Raw genomic sequence first — 24,996 nt, 5'->3', positions numbered from 1 at the left:
AAAAAACTTGAAGCCCATAACGGTGACCCCCTCCAAAATTTAAGGCTAGGACCGCCCTTGCTATAGATCAAAAACTATGTTTCGATTGAACATTATATTTCGCACCACCTGCTAGCTTTGGGAGGGTACCTAAACAAGTGCCTCAGGCAATTGAAATGTATTTTTAATATCATAAAAGTTGGACTCTCAAACCGATTCTTGTAATTTTATTGATTTTTGAGTCAATACAAACCGATTCTTGTAATTTTATTGATTTTCGAGTCAATACAAATATCAGTTATGATTTGTTTCCAATACCTTCCATATAAGTCTTCAGGATCGCCAGAAACGGACTGATCCTAGCATTTTATTTGATTTTATTGATGTTGAATACCTATCAGCGAAATGCACCGTTTTTGAGTGCAGTACATTAACTTGATAAAACACAGTGACGACAATACATTCAAATTTAGCCTAGGAAATATGAAGAAGCGACCAGCACACTGGGTCGAATTGCCGCCCCTCAAATAGAGGCACCTAAAACGGTCGCTTCACTGTTTCACCCCTTACGCCGGCCCAGAGAAGAAATCAGGTGAAAGGACAATTTAAATAAAAAGCCGAAATTTTTTGGTAAAAACCAGAAAAACGAGATAATCCGTGCCACCATTGTGTTTCATCAAATCACTATAGAGTGCAGCATCATACAACGATACATTGAAAAAAGCCTTTTAGTTCACTCCAAGTATAGTACTTTCTTACCTATTCGTTAGTATTCAAATAAATGAAACAGATGCTCTATCTTGTAGTGAATCCCATTTGAAAATTACGGTACAAGTGTTCTCATTTTCTAGACCAGGTGTGTACTTTTAGTTTCATAATGCACTACAGATGTAATGAAAAACGTTCTATCTATCAACAGAATTTTATTTCTCAACAATTAAGTTATACAGTCTGAAAATGTATGCATTTCATTAATGAAATCATATGAAACCATGATTGGTGTTTGGTATGTTGAATATAAAGAATATTATTTGCAACATATTCCTCCTTTGCACTTCAACCCCTTTTTACATCCTGATGTTGGTGGTCCACCTCCATACAAAATGGGTGGACATTGCTCTCCTTCATCTAAAATTGAAACCATGTATGAATTTCCTAGTATGAGTGTTTCACCTTTTTGAACCAGAAAAAGTAGAAAAACACTTACCTAAATAGGTGAAACAAATTTTGCAACAGCCGCAGAAACCATCTCTTATTTCTTTGTTTGGTCCACAGCAATTTTCACGAGAAACGTCGATACATTTCACGAAATGGCAAGTATTTGGTTGACACACAATACTGTCTACATGCTGAATAGCAGCCAGAGCAACGATAAAAATTAGGATTAACTTGATCATTTCAGTGATTATGGAAAATACTTGAAAAAAATTTTCTTTAAATAGGTGGAAAAATCATGTAGAATTGCTCAATGTATCTCTCTATAACAGGTGTTGTTGTAATAAAAATAAATTTCAGCGACCTTTTATCTACATAAATATATTTGTTCAACAATTTATATTCATCGTCCTTAGTAATGAAATATTTGCATTATTTCGTTCCTGAATTAATGTTGAAACTTGAAACGATATATATGACCTGGAAGTTTCAATTGAAGCGGTATGTAGGTACTTTATCAGTGATTGTTATTTGTTTTTCCGCAACAATTTGCAAAATCCCTGAAAAGAATTTCAATAATTCTTATATAAATAAAGTTGCATCCGGGGTTCCAAGAATTAAAAAAAAAAATTGAAAAAAATAAAAATGATATTTTTCAAAGTTGAAACAAATATTCATTTCTTTCTTTATAGGTTGAAACATACCAACTTATTGAATCTGTGATATTTTTAACCAGAAGTTATTGTTTCTCGAACTCCGAGACTTAGGATAGCCGTAGGATTTATGATTTAGATTTCCTATCACATCAGCAATCAGCAAATAATGTCATAATTAATGAGGTTACTCTTTTCAACATATCGATACTTACATTAATGAGGAATCATCTGCAAATAAAATTATAAGAGGGGCAAATTATTTAGGAGGAATATAAATAAAAACGGTCCAAGAACTGCGCCATTTAGAACTTCAACATCGACCTCAATCTCATCAGAGTATCAATAAGTTATATTGACATATTTCGATTTGTTATATAACTTTTCAGGCAATTGAAGAAAATAACTCTCTTTCAGTGAGGTCAAGAAATAATCCATCTAATTTATCATAATAAAAACTTATTTTATGTGAGGCAAAATTTTTTGTGTGAACCATACGGTAAGTTCCTTTAAATTGCAAAAAAAAGGTCTGAAGAAACACATTTTCATAACATTAATACATTTTCATAACGTTAATACATTAATAATACATTTCATAACGTTAATACAATGTACTCTTTCCCTCTGCTGCATTTTTTATTTTTCTATCAAATATGTCATTTCATACTACTGCCTACTTTGATTTTCAGAAGAAAGATTTTGCATTATACAGACATGGAGCTGCTTTTACAGAAAGATAATATTTGGTGTCTTAGCTAGTATTCGAATAATTATCAACTTTATGTAAATTTGAAACTATTTGTTGTCATTTGCATTCAATTTGAATTTGCATTTTGGACATAATAGAGGAAAATTGATCTTGATTGACTTCGTGATTGACAGTCGTGCGTAATGTGTCTTTTTTCAGTATTTTTTATAAGTAGACTAAATTATAGTTGATTAATTTTGTCAGATTTGTATATTCTAATGATTCTTCACTGCAAATATTCGAGTATATCAAGTGTAGATTTTTAGTTAGTTATCACTAACACGCCTATTTCAGGTGTTAACCAATTATTCAGAACCTTTTTTCATCTTTGACACATTTCAAAGCACAACATCTCTCGATATTATACTTAATTATGGTGATGAAATTGAATATATTAATATACACATACATCAAATATATCACGAGAGATATATTTATACATATATCAGAGAACTTATTCTTTTGGATCATTATTTTCAAGGAATTTGAATTTACCTAAGTGACAATTCTTACATGTTATCGTATTCTGTTTTCAATAACATTAAGCACGATAGCTTTGAAGGACGAATAGAAATATGTCAAAGAGATTTCTCTTTATTTTACATAATTGAATGCCTGCATTTGTCAGTATTTATGTAGGAATAGTCCAGTGGTGTAAGAGTCTTAGTGAAATTATCCCCTATTTTTCTCAACTGAATGAAAACGTATCAAGATTCTTTATATGATCAACATCTTTCATAAAACAAAAATTAATTTTCATTGATTAGATAAGTACCAGAATAGGCATTCTTTGAAAAACCTCAATGGTGGACCAAATGGATTATCCTGATATAATTCTCCAGAGCAGAGAATCATTAATAAAAGTGGATTAATTTCACTGAACGCACACAGGGTGGACAATGCAATAAAGTCGCTTTGATGTCTGCGTCATGGAATTCATCTTAGTCCTCTGAATATTACTAGATCGTTTTTTAATATTCTCAAACGTTTTCGTCGGCGTCCCGAAATACTAGCTTATTAGAAGGTATTATATTCTTCTTTTTTATCTTCCTGTAAGATCTTTTTCATTCATGTAATCATGTTGTATTCGGCTTTTTGAGGAAAAAAAGACGATTATTAACGTAATAATTTTATTTTTTCGATAATTATTCTAGACAACGTACATGTAATTTATATCTCTTTCGAATCGATAACAATGTAAAACACCAAAACAAAAATTACAAATTTATATACACTACATACACTTAAAGAAACAGAATGAATCCAGCTTTCTAAGAACCCAAGATTGTTGTTGTCATTATTTACAAGACAATATTCAATTGAATTTTCTGATGAGCAAATGTTCAGGCCTTGAATCATTGACAATTTATAACCTACAGAACTTAAAATAAAATGTACTAAAATGGATAATTTGACTAACAAAGAATCATCAAAGTATTGGCAAGGAGCAATGTATAAAACGAAATAGAAATAGAAGGAATTTTACAGCTATTTACAAAGAAAAATTAAACTTAATTAAATAACAACAAATGAAGAGAATTGATAAATAAACCACGATCATCATGTACAGAATGATTTTCTACAATGCTGGTTTGTGCGAATTTTAATTGATGCTGAAGTCATAAGAGTTCGATTTAGAACAAGGGTTATAAAAGCAATACTTGTATTTGGTGAGATAGTAGAATGTTTTTATGCCTGAGTTAAGCGTTTCCTGTTTCGTTAAGTCAAATTCAAACTCCTCAAATGACTTCTTCATTCGATGGTAATTAAATTAACGGAATGGTGAACTGCAAGAATGGATGAATTTTCGAATGATCGGTGATTGTCTTCCATCAGTGAAACTTCTAGACTTAGATCAAAGCGGTGATGAGACGTGCTTTGAAGTTGACTAGTCTTTCACTGGTTTGGGCCAAACGCTGAAAAAAAAAAGAAATCGATTAATCATCGGGTATTTTTCACTTGTAAAATCATTAAAAAGAGTGCATTACAACCCGAGTTAAAAATGAGGTGAGAATTTATTTTTTTATCCATGAACTATTACAATGGTTTAAATTCAAAGAATTTAGCTTTAAGAATTCCGTCGAAGAATGTAAAACAAGAGGAGTTGGAGTGTAAGTTTGATTCAACTTACCAGGATCAAATCTTGTACTAGGTTGGCGATTCCTCTGTTAGCAATGACGAAGAGCCTTGTGATAGGTCCGGGTATTCCTTCGGTGTAACCGTCAGCACCTTTGGCAATATCAATTTCAGCAACACCTCCTACACCGGCATGACCACTGTCAGTTCCATCTTCAGTAGCTCCTGATCCTGCTACCAACTACAGAAAAAAAAAATCAATAAGAATATAATAAAGAAAATATCATATGCATATATTGTTTAATTTGAATGTATTTTATGTATTAGTTTATTAAGTATGTATGTATATACAGATTTACAAGTTTCGCTTCTTCAATATATTCAGATTAACATCTACAGATAAATTATATGGTATTCAATATCATTCGAAGTTCTGTTCCAAAGGTTATTCAAATTATTAGGTGTACAACTTTGCTTCCCACGTTTTGCAATATTGGCCAGCGATAGACAATATTTTGAATCATAAATAAAAACCATAAATAATAACCATAATAACCAGTTTTTTACAATAAAGTCTGGAATTTCAGAAAAAAACGGAGGAAGCAAAGTTGTACGCCTATGTACATATTTTTTAGATAAAAAGAACATTGATATTTGTATTAATTTTCTGACTTATGTGAGTCTAGGTAAAGATGAAGTTCTTCCTCCAATGCAATTAAAATATAATGGACTATCATCATTTCTTGAAATGTATTCAAATCTCTAACTGGCGGTAGAAAGAACAATATTGACATATATCCCGTTCGAATACGTTACCGATATTGTTTTTAGATAGAACTGGCCATGCATAAATGATATAATTGCCTGTAATAACATGAATTAAGGGAGCAATGAACAAAAACAACAGTTGTCAAGACATGTCCAAATATTGGCGGTATCCTCACCTCAGTATTAATCAATTTGGAATCAAAAATTTCATGGTTACAATGAGATTCGATATTTTAATGATCTAAAAGAATACGCAATTTATGAATATAAAAATAACATCAGGAACAATAATTAGAAGTGTAGGTAGTAAAATTTTGGACAACAAAGTATTTCAATGATATTTGGTGGGAAAGATAATCTTGAGGAAGAAAAACGCAAGTGTGATTTCCTCAATTTTGGACTCTCTGTGTGATTTAGATAGTCCTTAAAATGCTGAAATATTCACATCGCAAAACCTTCGAGAGATTGAGAATTTAAAAATATTTTTAACGATTAATGCTTTTCATGCATAAATTCATCCACTACTGAACTACAGTTCTACATACATATTTACATATTGATCTAGGTATGCTACATTCCTTTCCTATTTTCATCTATCGTAACTACAATTAAGTTTTGTTCACATGCATAAATTTATCGTACCTAATTACTATCACACACTCCTATTCCTTATAGTTAGCTTTCAAAAATTAGGTATTTATTATTTTACAACTGAAAAAGTTTTTATTGTGTTGTTTTCCAATAATCAACTAAAATTACCTTCATCTATCAAAGAATGTTTGTTGTTATGCAACTCATATTACAATCATTAAGTATTAAAAGTTGCCTGGGCAACTCATTCTGAACGTAAAATGTGGTTTACTAACGATTTCGCCAAAACCCTCTATAATTTACTCTGAGCTTGGTTGGAAAAAAGTTTAAATGAAATAAACTTTTATAATTAGAAATATATTCTAGCGATTCCACCATTTGTTGCTCTTTGCTATTGTACAAATTCTTTATATTCTAACTAACTATATGTTTCGCACATGCTTCTGAATATGGAATAGAGACTTACATACTCATTTACCCATTATGTGATTTAATTAGTTATCTACCAAACTTTGGTATTGCCATATCCTTTCACCACTGTAGGTAATTAATAATTATGCCCAACGTTCTGAAAGTCAGCTGTACAACTGGATTGATTTTTACATGGAAATTTTCTACCAAAATGCTACTTCTATAACTATTCTAATTCTCTCCTGGACACAATTTTACAATGGAGAGGGGGGTTCAAGTTAACGGTAGATACCTGTCTTGAATTCGTATTGTTGAAAGAGAATCCAAAGCTTTGAGTTCCTGCAACAATTCGGTAGAGGGTCCCCATGGCTCTGCCGGTCATGTCAGCTGTGTTCTAAATACTAATTCATTATATTTCTTTTGATTTCCTGCGTGATTTTTCATGCAAACAATGGATACTTTTTATCTTATATGTAAATAGTTTTTATTGATTTAATATGTCAACGAAAAATAATTTTGCACCATTATAGGAACTCTACTTAATATTTTTAATCAAATTTATAGTGCTTTGAGTGATAAGTGATCCATAAACAACATAAAACCATCTATAATTAATAATTGGCAGGAAATTATGACGCCACTGTGTTATAACGGGTGTTTTTTTTCGAGGTATATAACTTTAAATTGGCATTACTGTTCAAGATGGCGACCGATTCAACAGCTGTCAAGTGATTTATTATCAGTTTGGTTTGGCAATTCATCGTGAATAGACTCAAGCCTGAACAACGCGTGCAATTTCATTTCGAAAATAATGGTTCTGTGCGGAATACGTATCGCGCACTACGTCCATTTTATTTTGTTTAGCGATGAAGCGCACTTCTGGTTGAATGGCTACGTCAACAAACAAAACTGCCGCATTCGGAGTGAAGCTGATCCTCAAGTGTATGTCGAAACACCGTTACATCCAGAAAAACTGACTGTTTGGTGCACTTTATGGGCTGGTGGAATCATTGTTCCGTACTTCTCCAAAAACGATGATGGCCAGAACGTTACAGACAATGGACCTTTGAATTGGCCTCCAAGATCTTGTGATTTAACACTGCTATACTACTTTCTGTGGGGCTATGTAAAGTCATTGGTCTATGCGGATAATCCACAAACCCTTGACTATTTGGAAGACAACAGTCGCCGTGTTATTGCCGATATACGGCCACAAATGTTGGAAAAAGTCATCGAAAATTGGACGTCCAGATTGGACTACATCCGAGCCAGCCGTGACGGTCATATGCCAGAAATCATATTTAAAATGTAATGCCACAAGATTATTTTGCGGACAAATAAAATTCATGTCAATCGAATAATCCATCGTTGTTTTATTGCAATTTAAAGTTCTATAGCTCAAAAAAAACACCCTTTACAAGCAAAATGACAATTGATTTGGTTTTGAGCATCAATTTCTTGGAATCGTAATTCATAATTTATTTGCGTAATATCTTTTTGTAAGAGATAGATTCTCACGATTACCTTTAGTTCATTTATCTTTGAACCATAATCACCCAGATAACTTAGGGGAGTGGTTTTGCTTAGGTTTTACTCTGAATTCTTTCGTTTTTAGAATTTTCGTTCGAAATTCAACTTTTGGACTTAAAATATTTTCGAGGGAATTTTTAGATTCCCTACATTATGTTTACTTTTGTTTCCGTGTATCAATTGAAATTAACTTTAATTCGATTCGAAGCATTAATTTCTCATTCAACAACGGTATCATATGAAGTACTCTAATTTCTCTCAAAGTCAAGATATCGAGATATGATGCAGCAACATTTCAGTAATCTCGTCTGTTAACGAATCAGTATGTTCTGAATAAAACTTTACTTTCCATTTTTTCTGTTCACCCCTGTATAAACACATCTGGCGAGTTGTGTTCCTGAGGAATCAAGTTATTTTTCAAAAAAAAAGGTGACTGAAATCGGCCAAAGGGTTCAAGGGAAAATGAACTACATACTTTGTTAAGATTTTGTCCCTTCCCCTAATTTTACTGGTGTGTGCATAATAATTGTCGTATACATTTTATTGTGATATGCATGTATGACATTACCCTTCACGTTTCTTTTATTTTATGTTTGGTTTCCAGGTCTTGTAACAGAACCAATAATTTATACTTGATACACAGAGACAATGAGTGATAATTGCAGTGCTGTAGAAATTATTTGGTAACAATCTGGAAATTAAGTTTTCGATTTCACAAAATACATATATTGTGAATACTTATGCATCTTAATCATTCTGAAGAATAATTATTGCACATGAGTTATTTGATTCAAACGATAAAATGTGAAAGTTTCATATGGTTCAATATGTAAACCACGTAGTAATTCGACAATAACATCTTTCATGACCATCTATCGTGAAAATTCAATGCTTAACATGTGCGGTTAATTTTATTATTTCGCATATTCATGAGGAACCTATCCCAATTAAAAACTTTTGACTTCTTCCACTTATCTCTTCATCTATACTGGAAATTTCCAAGAACGTTCTCAAAATTACTTAATCTTCGATTTGTACGTAACCACTGGACTACTAAATAATGTATTACCAAGGAATTTCTAGACCGCCTTGATGAAGTATATGATTTAGGTGGTCAAACCTACGCTCAATGTAAACCGACTGGATAGTTACTATTCACATTTGGCGGTGAAAGTGTTGTGGAAAATATTTCGACCAAGACTGGAATTTAAAATCCACCACACAATATCAGTTTTATTGTGGAGATGCAAATCTTGAATACATTGGGTATAAAGGCCAAAACGATTTTAAAAGTACACAAAAAGCATTTTATGTTGGTGTCTAACTATTAAAAAAACCAGTTAGATTTTATTTTTAGTGGTTTTCAAGCAGTTTTTGAAATAATTGAAAGGAAGTGATTTTTATAAATGAAAAATCTTACAATAATTTTGAGTTTCTATCGTTTTAAGGTTTAAGTTGAAGCTTTCCAAACCTCTCAAGTTCCTAATGCCCGCCACTCACGAAGCGTTTCTTCAAGCGTTTGGTAGCAAGCGTCGAAGAGATTCCAGTCAGACAGCTCGGGACACGGCCGTACGACTGTAAATCAGAGTATGAACTTGACTGCCCGACTGGAATCTCTTCGACGCTTGCTACCAAACGCTCGAAGAAACGCTTCGTGAGTGGCGGGCATAACAATTTCAATACTCTCAGTCAATATACAGACTGTACCTAAATTGCAGGTATCTACAAAAGAAAATGACAGATTCCTCAAATGATTTTGGGAAAAAATTCTATATATGAGTCTGCAAATGATTTATTTTCGAGATAAAGGATGCTGAAGTTTTTTTTTTCTAGTTTTTTTCTCATAGCTTCTTTCCTTCCCAAGATATTCAACTCAAATTTGGCACAGATATCCCAGTTTGAAGTTTTTATCATGTGATATGCTTATTTTCAATGTAAATCTACAGGGTAATATTTTCTCTGGAACAGTGCCTGCTTCTTTCGTTCAGAATTTTTTTGGAGGACCACTGGTAATTCAGAAAATGTAAAAAGAAATTTCGGCCCAGTACAACAGTTTTTGGTTTCTTGTAGTTTTGTCTACTACCGATTTCGAGAGAAAAAATTTCATATAATTCTCTAGTTATCGCCAGGAAAATCTGAATTCTAAATCTTGTCACAAATATCACAAAAAAATTGGACTACAAAAAACATTCTGTATTCCACAAAAAAAAGCATTTTGCATTATTTATAGGAATTTTTTTCTTGAAATTATTCATTGGATCGTTAATTATCCTTTGTATCTCCAATTTAGAAACACCTTGTTCTATAATACCTACCGAAAAATAAAAAACTATGCCAATTGTTGAGGTACTATGCTTCTTTAGCTGTCTTGTCAAACTATTATCTCCCAAAATGTTTAAATTTATTTATACGCAGATTCTATTACAATATTCCGAATTTTCTATGCCTATTGCAAATTTAACTAAAAATGGAACGAGTAGAATGCAATATATTGAGGTTCAAATACTATCAAGTTTGCACTTACTCAAGGAGCACCCTTCATCTGAAAGAGCTGAATGTTATATGGGACCATTTTAGGACCAAACTGAATAACTTATTCAAATTTATACAATTGAAATCCTAGGCTTGAAATTTTTTTCTGCTATTACTTTGTTCAGCGGTTGAGATTTCGCTCATCAACATAAATTTATATCAGTTAAATCAAAATGAAAAATAAAAACGAAACAAGAAGTCGGTAAAAGTTTGAGAAATAAGATTTTTAACTGAATCACATTTTTAACGCTCCCCTGATTCTCCAGGTGAAACGCTGCCATTTACAATGAAATTATTTCGTTTGAAATTACAGTTATAACCGAGGAATGTATAAATTACAGTTCGACATCGACAATTTAGGTTTTATTCACTTCGTGATGTTATTGAATGAGTATAATCTTACGAAGTGGAGTGTCATCTTTTCCAATTTTTTTCTCCTCCTACTTTACCGTTTAAGTTGGACAATCTGCGGTGGACTTTAGCCTTGATTGCTTGATCTACATGGCTGACGAAACGCAAACCTTGTTTTTATTACTTTCGATTTCGTACCAATACTCAGTACCAATACGAATTTATTATAATTATATGAAATCACTTAATTCTGGGAACGATTTCCAACAAATTCTTCTACAAAATAAATTATTTCATATGCCATTTTTCCTTTTCCTCTTTACATTTTATTTTAAATTTGACTTAAACTGTGTCTCTTTCCACTAAACTAACTGAAGTTGATTTCTATATCCATATTAACGCATTAATGCTTCTCGAAAATCTTATATTCTTTCAAACTTTCAACATACCTTATAATCAGGGAAATCAAGATAATCAAAACCGTACTGAATATTATTTTCAAATTTGAATAATTATTGCACTATAAGACCTAGAATATATGTTGAAAATTTGATTATGTAGGTAATTGATATCACACGGATAATTCGAAGTTATGGTTTTGTTTTCGTAAACCTGTATTAGGAACTTTTATAATTTTTTCCATCTTTATTTTATATATAACTCAAAAACATTTTGTACAATTATTCTTGTGCAACAATCTTAGATAATGATATGATGAAGAAACAAAATCTTTATTCTGAAGTGTTTTTGATGGAACAATTATCTCATGAAGAAGTGAAATGACTTACAAAATTTCATTTCTCTTAATATTATATGGATATGATTGATATTGACGAATGAATTATAAAAATTTATATGATTGAATGACAGTGTTCTTATAAAATTTGTGGCGATTTGGTATCTATGCGAATGCGATAGATGTTTAGAAAATATGTGATGTGATGGAGGAAAGAATGACGCAAAATTCCAGTAGAAGATATCTCTTTACCAAAGATCTTATTTTAAATAGAAATAATTCCTCAAATAATCCTTCAAATGACCTCATAGAGTTTTTCATACATCTCACTGTGGCTTGGTTGATGGTAATGGTGATGAATTATACAAAAAATTGAATTCTTTGGCTTTGCTGCATTTAGGACCTAACCTAACTTAACCTAATTCCGTGTTTGTCTTTGATCTCTTCGATTGGCGAGATCCAATGATCTTCTTACCCGAATGACATCGAAAAGGAAGTTTCCTGATCCACCTCCATGACCATCACCTCCGAAAGGTAGGAACCTTTTGCCTCTGTCACTGTCACTTTCGGTGTCTACGTTGCTGAGGTCTTCTTGTGGCTCTGGTGCTGATTCTGCAAGCTCTTGATCGGTTTCAGCTTCTCGCACTACCCTAACATGCCTTTTTGCGACTGTGTTATCATCTGCGGAAGCCTGTGAACAAAAAAAAAAAAATATTAGAAACTGTTCATGCAACGAATTTCTTGAGAACAAGAAAAAAAAATATTGTCGACAATATTAGAGTCGATTATTTTTATCGGTAAAATATCTAACGTTTTACCACTTTAGTCTCATATTCCATCAACAACTTTATAATAAATATTATCCGGCAAGGGGGGTATGTTCTCCAAAATCTAAATGAAATATTTTCAGAAAAGTATAATTCCGAAACTATATTATACATGTTTAATTCTGCATTATTGTTACAATGAAAGGTTTGTAATTTCATCATTATCATTGTTTTTTTGACATATGATTTTTATATTTGCTTCAATAATAATTTAAAACCAAGATTACTTGATCGAAATTTTCTTCCGGTTTGATTGTTATTGTATAATCTCAAATTGTTGGTAATTAACTTCTTAGGTTCAAAGAGTAGCTTGTTTTGGAAGAAACAGACTTTTTCAATTGGATATTTCTATTAGATTTTAACATTCCAAAATGTATTATTTATTATTATTGGAAAAAATAAACTAATAAATTTATTTTTGAGATCAGAAACTACTGTCCATAATTATGAATATTATCATCTCTACTATATCAGTGAATTTGTGAAAGTAATTTTACAGCAATACCTGATCTCTTCAATGTTGATGAATATGGAACGTTGAATGTTTTTAATTGAAAATTTCGCGTTGAAATATAAGTAAGAACTTGAACGAAAACGCAATCTGGAAAGCAAAGTGAAATTTGTTATAAAAGCATTAGACGTTGTTAATATACTTAATAATAATGAAGAGAGGTTAAAAGTTGATTAATAAGCAGAAATAAAAGAACAACATCGAATGAATGCTTTATTTTTCCATTTATTAGGTAGAAAGGTATTTGGTATAACTCATCAGAGTACCTATTTCTTTAAGTCTCTTCTCAATTCGTATAGTTTTGATGAGAAGAACTCATAGATTGAAGAAGTACAAAAATTTCAGGAACGTTGTGATTTAAAAATTACATTACATGATCACCATGTTTTCAACAAATTCGAAAGTGTTTTAGTGTAGGTATTCATCTCCCATCACATTGAAAAAAATTGGAATAACTTCGTCGAAATGACAAAGGTGGGTAAGACTTAAAATTTATATGTCTTTACTTTCTCTACCGATCTTACGCAATATAGATTACCGTTTAGGTGCTCATAACATGATATTGAAAATCTGTAATTACCTGGTTTCAAAAATAAAACGAAATCTCAATGTATCAATACTTTTCTTAAGAGCTGAGTACCTAATCGAGAGAAAGCTTTATTATATCTAACTTTGATTTTTTTAAATGAAGACATTCATTCATTTCAGAAATCTTTTATGTGAACCTATCCTGAACTTGTACCAAACTAAGCTTTCAATGTAAAATCTTATTGAAATTCCATTCAGAATCTGAAATAATTAATAATTTTTTTCAGTTTACTGTTACTCTTATGGGTGACTATGTCTACCTTTTTTGTATTTTTGAATCCGCAATTGCTTTTTTTTCACCTTGTATTGAAATTTATCTTTTGATGTCTGCGACTGCTGTTTTGTATGAGTTTTTCATGAGTCGGCACAATTCATCTTACATCATTCGGATAATTATATTTTATGAACATGGAATTGTACTCACATCAACAAGATTTGTTGAATATCTTTTAATGTGGATATTATGTTCTGAAATTGTTTACTTAGCAAATTATATTGAACTTAGTGAATGAATCATACTAATTTCGATCATTAAGCGTTATAAAAGTCCAATATTGTGAAAAGCAAAAGAATCTTTTCACTCTGTCTTTAGAGTGTTGTGTTTTTTTTATAAATTAACTTTTTTTCATACTGGTCAACAAGCTAAATCTCTTTATAATGATATGAGGGAATAGTGTGTTCCTTAATTTGAAGTACAAATAAAAATGACAGATTTCTCGGATCAATTCAAGAAAAAAATGTCTTATAAACATGATCCCGCAAATCTTTGTTATCGTGATATGGAATGTTAAAGTTCGATTGTTTTTTCATAGCACCTTCTCTTCACAAGATATTTAACATGAATTTGGCATTCTTGATCCAATTTAAAGTTTTCATCATGTGATATACTAATTTTAAATGCAAATCTACAGGGTGATATTATTTCTGGAGCAGTGCTCACTTCTTTCCTCCAGAATTTTTTTTTGGTGGATAACTGGTTGTTTGGAAAAATGTTAAAAGATACTTTGGCCAGTACTATTCTTTCTTTTTTTTTTAAATTTTTACTGGTTTCGAAAAAAACATTCAAATAATTCTCTAGTAGATAATTCTCACAAAAAACCTGAATATTATGAAGATCCAGATAGTAAACTGTGATGATTGAATTAATTATAGGTTTTGGTACTTCTCCATCCAATCTGTAATGAAGATTAATGAAGATTCTATGAAATGTTACAATCATCACAAAAAAGTAGGACTACAAAAACCCTGTGTCTCGAAAAAAAAACGTTTGCAAGCCCATGTTTAAGGGACTTTTTTTCTTAAAGTTATTCAAGAAATCTTCCATTTTACTTTGTACCTCCAATTTATGAACACCCGGTATATTATTTACATCTTTATAGAACGAAAAGAACAATATTTATGTTTATTTCGATATTAAATATTGAATATTTATTTCGATATTAAATATTGAATAAAAAAATAGCAAATACTAATTATGGTTTATTTTTATAGGTATCACTACTTTGGATCAACATGCGAAAAAACATCAAAATGATTACAAATTTTCTGATTATTACTCTAGTGTCTAGTGTTCTTTATTTCGCAGATTTACGAGTTGTTTTGTAGTATGGAATAAAAATTTATTATTGCCAATTTTCCGTCTAGGCTCATTGTAACCTCATGACTCCACAGGGTATTTCCTCCTTTTATTTCAACAGAGGAATTTGAATCATATAGAGGTGAAATAGATTCCATACATAATTAAATATGAATTTTAGAACGATCCAAGACAAATCTACTCTGCTTGCGTTCGAATGAAAGACTATCACTATGATATAGAAGAGGAAAACATGGTAATGGTATGAAACTCCTTTGAAAAAATATGATCTTTATTCGAGCTAGTGATTTTTTGATATTCCTGAGATTCGTGCAATATGGCAAGTAATGTTGGTGTCGTCTTGCTTGTATTTAGGCAAGATCTTAATCTGCTGACGATTTGGGGCTCAAACCCTCGTCAGTAGATATAGTATTGGAATCCACAACCAAGGCCGGCGATGAAGTAAATACCGAAGATGTGGTGGTCTCTTGTGATGGCTTTCCTGCTCTAGTGTCCAAGTCTACGGTTACTGGGCCAGATTCTTCTTCTTCATCTTCATCATAATCTTCATCTGGAGGGAACGTTGGAAGAACAACATTGACCTTTTGGGTGCCTCCAGCACCTCCGCCAAGTCCGCCATTTTGTAAAATGGCTCGACCGAATATCCTGAATGCTTGACTCGTTACATTTTGGATTACGTTATCTAAGATCTGGAAGGTTAATTAATTGTTGAGGCTTGATACGAACTCTCATGGGGGGTGATTCATGGGTCTGTGTTATCGAAATTTGGAATTGCTTCTGGAGTTCAGTTGACATATTGCCATTAGGATAAAAAATCTGATGTTGTAGGATTCTTTGAAAGAAATTAATTATTCAATATAAGCAACCTAATTGCTTAAATATTCAGAATTTATTATTTCAAGCAAAAAAGAATTCGCACTGATTTTTAATTGAGTGTTGATTGATATTCATCTTCAGAAATTACTCCCACATTTCCATTGTTTTTTTCTCGTCAATTGTTGAAGGGTGAGATTTGAAACGAAGCGTTTTGTATTATGCTAATTAAGAACAATATTTTCAGACCGATTTTCAATCTCTTTCACGCAAGAGAAAATTTCGTTTTGTGGCCGTTTCAAATTATCGGCAAATATCTACAAATTTGTCTGCCGACCTAACCATAGTTAATTACCTGGGGAAGTCCATTTAGATCGCTTCAATGATTTTAACACACTTATCGTTTCAGAAAAACGAAGTGGTCGTGTTGAAAGTTTGATGCGAAATGTTTATATTTTTCAATACTTTCTCAAAGCTAATTGGGTCATAGGATAAATACGAGAAAAATCTCTACAAAGAAAATACTAAGCAAAAAGTCCGAAAGAATTTTAGGAATATAGTTATCAATCATTTCATACGTCTTATTATTGCTTCTTATTGAGTATTTTATGAAACACCATGGATTCTAACAATCCCATTCTTCTGACACATTGAATTATCAATTTGAACAAAACAAAACTAATTGGAAATTACTATTTCTCTGAATATGATTCGATCAATAACGTGTAGTGGGTGTGCATTTTTTTTCTTAGAATTATGACTAATTCAAAACTGTATCAGCGTGATAAACATGCAAATGCGTTTTGTTCCTTTCCCTTTCGTGGTTTTAAAAAGTTGATCTACAATAGTCTGAATAAAGTAGGTGTTGCACAAGATATATAACGTCATTAGGGAATAAATGCAATGTTATAATTCTTGTTCGTGGAATAGAATGTTCGATTTAATCAATCACATTTGCTCACCTGTTATGAAGGTTGTTATCACTCAATAAGAGATTAATTTGTGACTACAGTGATTTACAGGATTTAGATAATCTCTTAGTGAAGTATGATATATATCAGAATCATTAATCATTAGGTATATGTGCTTCAAATTGATTTATAGGTTGTTTATTAAATATTTTAGTGAATTTCTATCCAGCAAGCAACAAAAATTTACCTTTTAATAAGCTCCTTTGAAGGAATTTTTTAAATTTTGGTATATTCTTAAAAAAGTTGCAGAATGGGCCACTATTCCAACACGAATGCGAAATTGAGCAACGAAGGAGCGAGTTTTCGAAAGCATGAGTGTTGGAATTGTCTTTTGCAATGAGTATTAGACGATATTTTCTCTATTTCAGTCAAGTTTTATGAAATATTATTGAAATTCAATAAAAAATTCAGATTATATATCCTAGTGACTTTTGTATTATATCTTGGCAGTTGGTGGGACTGTTACGAAAATTGACAGATTACGGAATTCGAATTTGAATCGAACCTACGTTTCGAATTTTGAAATAATTTGTAATTAGTCATCGAATTCGTGAATTTGTCTGACGAAATAGATTCAACACTACCAGAATTACGAGAAATTGTGAATAATGTTGCCAATCAATTCATTTCATATAAATTATATTATATTGACTATTGACATGAATTGAAATTTGATAGGATAGTCAGCGTTGACAATCACAAAACGAAAAATATAACTGAAAACAATGCTGCAATGAGTTCATTACTGCACTGTTTTTATTACTGTAATGAACTCATTACGATACTGAAATAGAGAAAATGTAATTACTACTCAGTAAGTTTTTTTACAAAGCCGAAATTTCTAGAGCCGAATCCCTAATAATATTCTGTGATTCGTCAAAAAGAAACATATTTATATAATAAATGAAAAGAGGACCAATAACAAATTTCCGGAAGTTCATGTCTTTGATGACTCCAAAACTTTTGTAATTAAGGCAATCTGTTGTACAAAATTTGCAGAGCTCTGGATGAATTTGTATCATTAATTTGCCCAAACATTTGCGTTGCAAGAATAAGGTGTTGGATTAAAATTTCATTTTGAATCCTAATATTAAGGAAAATATACAAATTCATAAATAAAATAAATTCTTATAATGAATTCATATTGAAATGGATATTTTAGACAACCACTAGACTTGTAGATGTAACTTCCAACTGAAAAAATTTAAATTTGTTTACGTTGTAACAGTAGTTGCTAAAATTTCCAAATTTAATAATGAAGAGTTAAGTACCCAAAGAATTCTACAAAGCTCAATTTTTTTCAAATCTCTTCGGATGAAAGAAAACATTCGAATTCAGAAGCAATCCATGTTGAGATGCAACAGAACCCATTACAATCATAAAAAAAAGTTAATGGCTGTAGGAGTTAATTCGACAGGTGAATGTTCACTCATGAGGACACCAGCTTCGTGTGTTGCAATATTCTCTTGACGAACCGAATATTTGAGAGCCCTCTCATCCCAGACGTCTTTGACTCACTTTTTTCGAATCTGGTTTCCACATTCCATGAACTTTAAATGAGGGAAAGGGGATTTCAAAAGGTCACGATCAGAACAAGGATTGGGGATTTGGATATTCCATTCATAGTTACCTGTGATAATGGAGGACAGAATTGTCTGATTAAACCAACAAAACTGTTTATTCCTCTAAGTAGGCCTGGCAGATCGATATTTTGTAAAATATTCGTCAAGCCTCCTATTGGTGATGCTGATGGTGAGGTTCCTGCCTGTTTTCAAGAGAATCAATACATTTCCTTCGATTTTATTCAGTACGAAATGATCCCTTTCATGGATTCTGACCACTTTATGAGATGGAGGTGTTAATGGACCTTGATGAGTGAAGAAATGTTCATTGGATTGTACTACGTTCCAATTTCTACATGGTGGTTTTAGTCATCCTTTAGTCTGTCTGTTGTAGGTCGCATCAATTTTTGGGTTTGTGAAATATCACGATGTTCGCTGAGTCTAAACCACAATATATGTGGCCTGACATGGATTGCCCTTAATTTATGGCATTGCATAGTCAGAAATAAGGAATTTATATCCCATTACGATTATCTTGAATCAAGATTTATCAAGATGTCGTACATCGCCCAGTAAAAAGAAATACACTACTGGTAAAGTTTATTCGCTCTCACCATGATGATATTTTCAATATGTAGTCAAAGTTATATTAGTTGTCTGATTCATATTATTGCTTGGGGTTAGTCAAAAATCAAGGAAAACCAATGAAAACATTGCTATTTACTCTTATTTCTCATTTGAGTATTGAGAAGATAATTCGTAGCTCTCCAATCCATAAAAACTCAAAATATATCAAAATATATATAAGTGTTTTGGCTTCACTTAATAATTCGATATTTCTGGCAATTGTTTTTGAATATTTGATCATTTACTTAGTTCATAACTCATTATTTGCTTTGATTTGATCTAATTTTTCAATACTTTCGACGAATGGCCACAAACAAAATCAACTTGAATTTCAACGAATTTCCCATTCACAAATCGAATACATAATTGCCAAAATCTCCTGGAATATTAATTATCGCAAACAAATATCCGAAATATCTGTCTATTAGTATGAAATTCCACCTTTTTCTACGTTAACGAATCCTGGGAAATATTCCATAGAGTAATTATTACATTCATCACAATATTGATTGACATACGTTATATCTGAATACCTAACTATCATATGTCGCATTTTTCCACTAATTATTTTCTCCTAACTTCATGAGCAATGCGAATGTTTGTTTTCTCTCCATTCATTCAATCAATAAATTCAAATGGACAAGTATTTCGAATACTATTAAAAGAAAAAACCACTTAATGTACCATACATTCATTTCACACATTCAACTTACACTTCCTCATATGACACAAATCAATTCGAATAACATTTGAATACGATTCTGGAGAAGCAGCCTATTAAGGTATTCTGAGAAATGAGAATAAGATTGCCTTTCCAACAATAAAAAGGTATTTGAACGAATGAATGATGTAAGTGATAAAATGTTGAAAATGACACTAGGAAACCAAACTTCCTACTTGAACCTCTCACTTATTAGCTAGATTTCTCAATGTATTGAAGAAAGATGAAATTCTATGCTGGCTTAAGCTCACACCCACTATCACGCATAGAGACTGGGTCATAAAGTTCTTTTAAGTATAATTCGATACTATCTGAAGATCATTAGTATTTATCGTTTCCTACAAATGAAATATTCTATGATGGAAAATTTTCTCAGCAGTATTGAAAATTTTAGTGGGATATAAATCATTAAGGAAATACGCAGAATATATCAGATGATATCTAAGCTACTAAACATAATTCATTATGTTACCAGTCTGGACAGTCTGGTTTTTCTGGAATTGTAGGTGAAGAAAACTTTTGAATGATGGAGTTAAGAGAATAATAATCTTGGAGAAAAATTGGCAACTTTCTAAGAGAATGAATGTCTCTGTATTTTTTTTCAGAGATCGAAGAGAATCAGTTTTCACATAATTTCTGCCGTGTGTGGTTACCTTAATTCTGAAATAATCGAAATATTGAAATATAGCGTGTGGATGCAAGGTCAAGACAGAAGAAAGTTAGAGAAAGTTTCAGACCATAGGTATAGATAGACCAAACAGGTCTTCTGCACAGTTGATCATAACCTATTATGTCATTAAGATCAGAGGCGTCTTATCTAATACCCATTAGCATCTTGATTCAGTCGAACTGAACTGCTTCCACCAGCCAGAATCAGAAATCGGTGCTTCGGATGTTTCTTAAGATTAGGAGATTCATAACTTTCAAGAAAGCTCTCAAGGCAATGAATCTTTGTTAGTACAATAGCAGTGGTGACCTTTAACTTGAAGATTTATTGATATGTAATAGGAAACATCAATTACGGGTTTACCATTAGTGAAACAGACATAAGGACCTTAAAATTGATGTCACAAAAAACTGAAGAATATTGAAAATATTTCCCAATTCATTTCTAGCCTGACCAAACCTTCTAGGAAATGAAGCATATAATTTTTACGAAATTATTTCAGAATTCCAAACTATACACCTATTTCAAACAACACGCTTCACTCTATTCGATCTTCTGGGTTGAAATTTCTGCAATTACGATTATGAAAGTAAATGAAACGTTCAACTAGGTACGTGACAACAGATTGACGACATAGTTTGGAAGGTCACGTGATAGTCGACATGTCTCCACTCTAAATGAACGTTATAGATTCTGATCAACGATACAAAGTTTTTTTTTACCTAGTATCCAACTTCCTTGAGTATTTCAAGGTGGGGTTTTCTTCAGTTTCTTCACTGAACGCTAGTCTTTAACGTTTTAGTTATTCTGCTGTTGATGAGAGAGAGAAGAAACAGAAGAAAACTTGTTGTCAGATCCAGAAGATCAAATTTGGTATTTTTTCCAATAATAAAACTTTGGACAAGAAATTAGCCACCTCGAAAAATTAAGTTTTGGAAAGTGTTAAATCTTAAAATCTAATAGAAAAAATTGTCCGTTCGCCGTCCAGAACATTTCACGGAAACTAGAAGAGAAACTACATTGACATTCATTTTAATGAAATCAGTTTCTATATTCGAATCCTGAAGCTGTATATTTTTTATATATGTTTTATAGTTGTAGATGCACTATTTTTTTATCTTGAGAGCTAATGTATTAACTGATTTAACTAAACTACTGTTCAACTGTCAGTAATTATGAGATGAACTCATTATGTTATGTTAATATGAAAAATGATATTTTGTTAATTACTAAATCTATACATATGTCCCATTCATTAATCCTCCAAGTGTATGAATGCTCGATGCAACTGTCGAAGATGCTGATGTATGGATCTGTTGCCCTGAAGTTTAAAATGAACATACCTGAACCGATGCTGAGAATGATCCTCCTAATTGTGGAGCTGGGGCAGCACATACGAAGACCACCAACAAGCTAAAACACGCGAAACTTGCCACACACTTCATTTTGTTTTGACTAGACTAGGTTACCGATCTGAAACATAAGAAAAAAATATTTTCATGGGGAATAAAAACACAAATGAAATCAGAAGTCAACCTCAGTTAGAATCAACTTCTGATTGTTTCAAATTTTTGATAGAAAAACCTCCAAAGCTGCTAGACTTTACTACATATTGGAACTTCTCAAGTGAAAGTGTAATAAGAACTTCAAAAAACTGTTTTCAGTTCAGACTAGAATTCAGATGAAATTTCTCATGAAGTACGTCAAGAGTATATTCGAATGGTATGTTTTGATAAGGATAAACAACTAACTGTTATGATATAACATCCTTTATGTCGATATGTTGTTACAATGCCGTTTGAGTGTTTATGTCAGTTGTTTACAGCGCTTCATTTTCTTCTATTTCTTGAATGAATTGAAATATCGAACAAACAATAAATCTAAAGTTACCTCTGCATTCCAAATTCTTTTATCGCGGCATATGAAATCTTACATAATTCGTTAAAAAGACTAGATTTGAATTATTTATTTTGCTGCATGACAATGAATTTCTGGACAAAAATCACCATGACTTATATCAATGTAATATAAAATATTTAGTTTGGAACTGCCTTTGAATTGAGATCTAGGTACTCTCGTTCACGAAATCTTGGAGTTAATCACCATTTGCACGATGTTATTTTAATCTTCAAAAACTCAACATTATTGTATAAAGACAACTTGGAATATGAAATATTTCTTCTTCAATTGAATATGTTATCTTTGAATTCTATCTTACAAACGGGCGATTACACAGACAGTATTAGTTAGTCTATTGGAATCATCAGTGATCATTATTTACAAAAAATTTGAAAGGGAAAATGCAGGCAGATAAAACAATGAAAAGTCAAAGCTTCCGGCTGAAACAAATTTTTCTTGAGTTAAATAGGTTTGAAATCGAAATGACGTGTACATACTCAATTTATCAGTTGAGGATCTCATAAATAATACTGACTTAAGGACATAAAATCATGTATGAACATGAAATATTCAATATGTATGGAATATTTTATGATTGATCTTATTTAAAAAATCAGGTCAAGATTATTGAAGGTCAGTTCACACGAAACACCTGAGGCAAAATATTTCCGCTGGATTCTTCAAGCAGAGAACTTTTGATTCTACACGAGACCAAATAAGCTAAGAATAATTTCGAGCAACTGTTAGATATCATTTTAGTTGGAAAGAAAGTAATGTGGACATAAATGATTCATAAGATGTTTCATCAGCAAGTCTTAGTATTTTTGGTAAACAACATCTTTAAGTTGTTCATTCAGAATTCCGAGTTTATCTTCCGGTGAAAACGTTCAGTTCGAGTTCCCAGGATTTTCCACATAGAAGAGCATTTCAATATTTTATTACGAATCTGATGAATATACCGGGCGAGTGTTTTTCTCATGATAATTGATTTCCTGGGACATAAGGTAACCGAATGAATTGTTTATTTTGCGAAACTTATGCTCTGAGCGTATACTTTATATCGGAACATGTAAACTGCCATTTCGTGCAATGTCGTCATGAATATTCTTTTCGACAAATTCCACAGGAGCACCTAGTTTTAAGATGATCCATAAGCAGAATGTCGGGAATCTCCTGAAACATCATGAATATTTCAGCACGCAAATTCACTGTTGCCGTTTGAGCAATCGATCGGATGCGGAAACAGATGAGTCGACCGAAACAACAGAATCTATGATCCCAACTATTTCATAAAAAAAAATTCCGAAATTTTTCGTTCGGAAAAAAAATGTTTGATATATTTTTTTTTGGCGTGAGCTCAGAGTAATGAGGGAGCATATGTCATTTTCTGTAATCAAATTTTGTGCCCAACGTGAACTATCAAATTTGATATGAAGCCCGCGGAAATGAAAGCATATCAGTGATACGATATTTCACTCAATTCTCGAGTTTCTCCACAAAGAACGTACTTCTTATATCCCAAAGTGAATTAACGTTTCATATTGATTCAAAATATAATGAAATTAATACCTTGATATATCAAAAATTGAGAATACAAAATTGGTGCGCGCCAAACGACGTGAAAAAACCGATGACACTAGGAGAGCAAAAGTTGCTTAACCTTGGACTTCAGCAGGTAGATACAGAAAATAATAAATACTAAAAATTCGACAATTACGAAAAAATCGGATTTCAAATATTCAAATTCGGATATTTAATCGGGAATCATTGAAATAAATATATTTCATTCAATATAATATACTTTCCTACGTCACATAGTAAAATTGTGAATTTGAAAATATATCACAATCACAACATAATCTAACCATGTTGGGGACTTGTAAAAATTGCGTATACTTCCTCTATCTATGCTTATTACTCTATGGGCGTAACCGTGCATATGAGCTGCAAAAATTCGGGACGGGTTTCGAATGAAGATTCTCAAAATTGGAAAAACTTACTTAAAAAGCTGAATTTCTTCAAACTGTATCGTGCAGAGAAACCTATTGAATCCGTTCAAAAAAACTGACTGCACAGTTTCACTCATTCACGAAATTAGTCTGTACATTTCTCTTATTACTAATGGATTATACTTTCGAAGGAAGAATTCGAAGTGAGGTCGAAATTTTCAGTTGAATAACGAAATATCTTTGAGAATGATATTCTCAATCTATAAATGACATAATTATAGTAAACAATAGCATTTTCTCGAAATAGTCACTCATTCTGTTCAAATTATATTAAATAACAGCTTGACACCAATATAATTGTGAACATAATTGTTTTTCTAATGAAAGTTAAACGAATATTCCTATTCTCTCCGGATATGTACACATTAGAATTGTTGTAATTATGAAATCCTCACAGCTCAATGCTAAATAACACATTAAATAATCGAAACTACATGAAAATTGTTTTTCACAAACTCACGATAAGATTTCAGGGTTAGATGCTCAATTTAACTTTTTTACGATTGCATAAAGGTACAAGGAATTTTTTGCGATAGTATTATTCCATTGACGGAGCAATAATTATAGAGAGAGCAAACTACAGAACAAATCTTTCCAGTGAAATGAGGTCTTAAATGTCAATATCGAAAACAAATTTTAACAGAAATGATAAACCCCAATCTTCATAAAATGGA

General features: G+C 31.8%; 2 protein-coding genes across 8 annotated transcripts in view; both read right to left on the bottom strand.

Annotated features, from left to right (window-relative positions):
• Positions 1–885: 885 nt before the first annotated feature.
• LOC123684920 lies at positions 886–1,482 on the bottom strand. Its single transcript, XM_045624437.1, has 2 exons — positions 1,187–1,482; positions 886–1,107 (listed from the first exon to the last, which is right to left on the bottom strand). Exons 1-2 carry the CDS (start codon positions 1,374–1,376, stop codon positions 1,007–1,009), a joined length of 291 nt encoding a protein of 96 aa, XP_045480393.1. The 5' UTR covers positions 1,377–1,482; the 3' UTR covers positions 886–1,006.
• Positions 1,483–3,651: 2,169 nt separating this feature from the next.
• The window catches only part of LOC123684918, a 35,474-nt gene continuing 14,129 nt past the window's right edge, over positions 3,652–24,996 (bottom strand). For 5 of the 7 annotated variants that reach the window (XM_045624429.1, XM_045624430.1, XM_045624434.1 and 2 more), the window contains exons 2-8: positions 21,758–21,887; positions 18,468–18,602; positions 15,503–15,742; positions 12,006–12,221; positions 6,674–6,775; positions 4,667–4,852; positions 3,652–4,451 (exon numbers count right to left, since the gene is read on the bottom strand). In XM_045624429.1, coding sequence (XP_045480385.1) covers positions 4,386–4,451; positions 4,667–4,852; positions 6,674–6,775; positions 12,006–12,221; positions 15,503–15,742; positions 18,468–18,602; positions 21,758–21,859 — 1,047 coding nt within the window. In that variant the 5' untranslated portion in view covers positions 21,860–21,887 and the 3' untranslated portion in view covers positions 3,652–4,385. Of the gene's footprint in view, positions 4,452–4,666; positions 4,853–6,673; positions 6,776–12,005; positions 12,222–15,502; positions 15,743–18,467; positions 18,603–21,757; positions 21,888–24,313; positions 24,451–24,996 lie in introns of those variants that run through there. The other 2 variants (XM_045624432.1, XM_045624436.1) reach the window with 2 other exon arrangements.

Source organism: Harmonia axyridis, chromosome 7 (assembly GCF_914767665.1).
Source record: "Harmonia axyridis chromosome 7, icHarAxyr1.1, whole genome shotgun sequence".
Lineage (NCBI taxonomy): Eukaryota > Metazoa > Arthropoda > Insecta > Coleoptera > Coccinellidae > Harmonia > Harmonia axyridis.
Note: the sequence above shows the minus strand (reverse complement) of the source record. Positions and strands in the feature narration are given on the sequence as shown.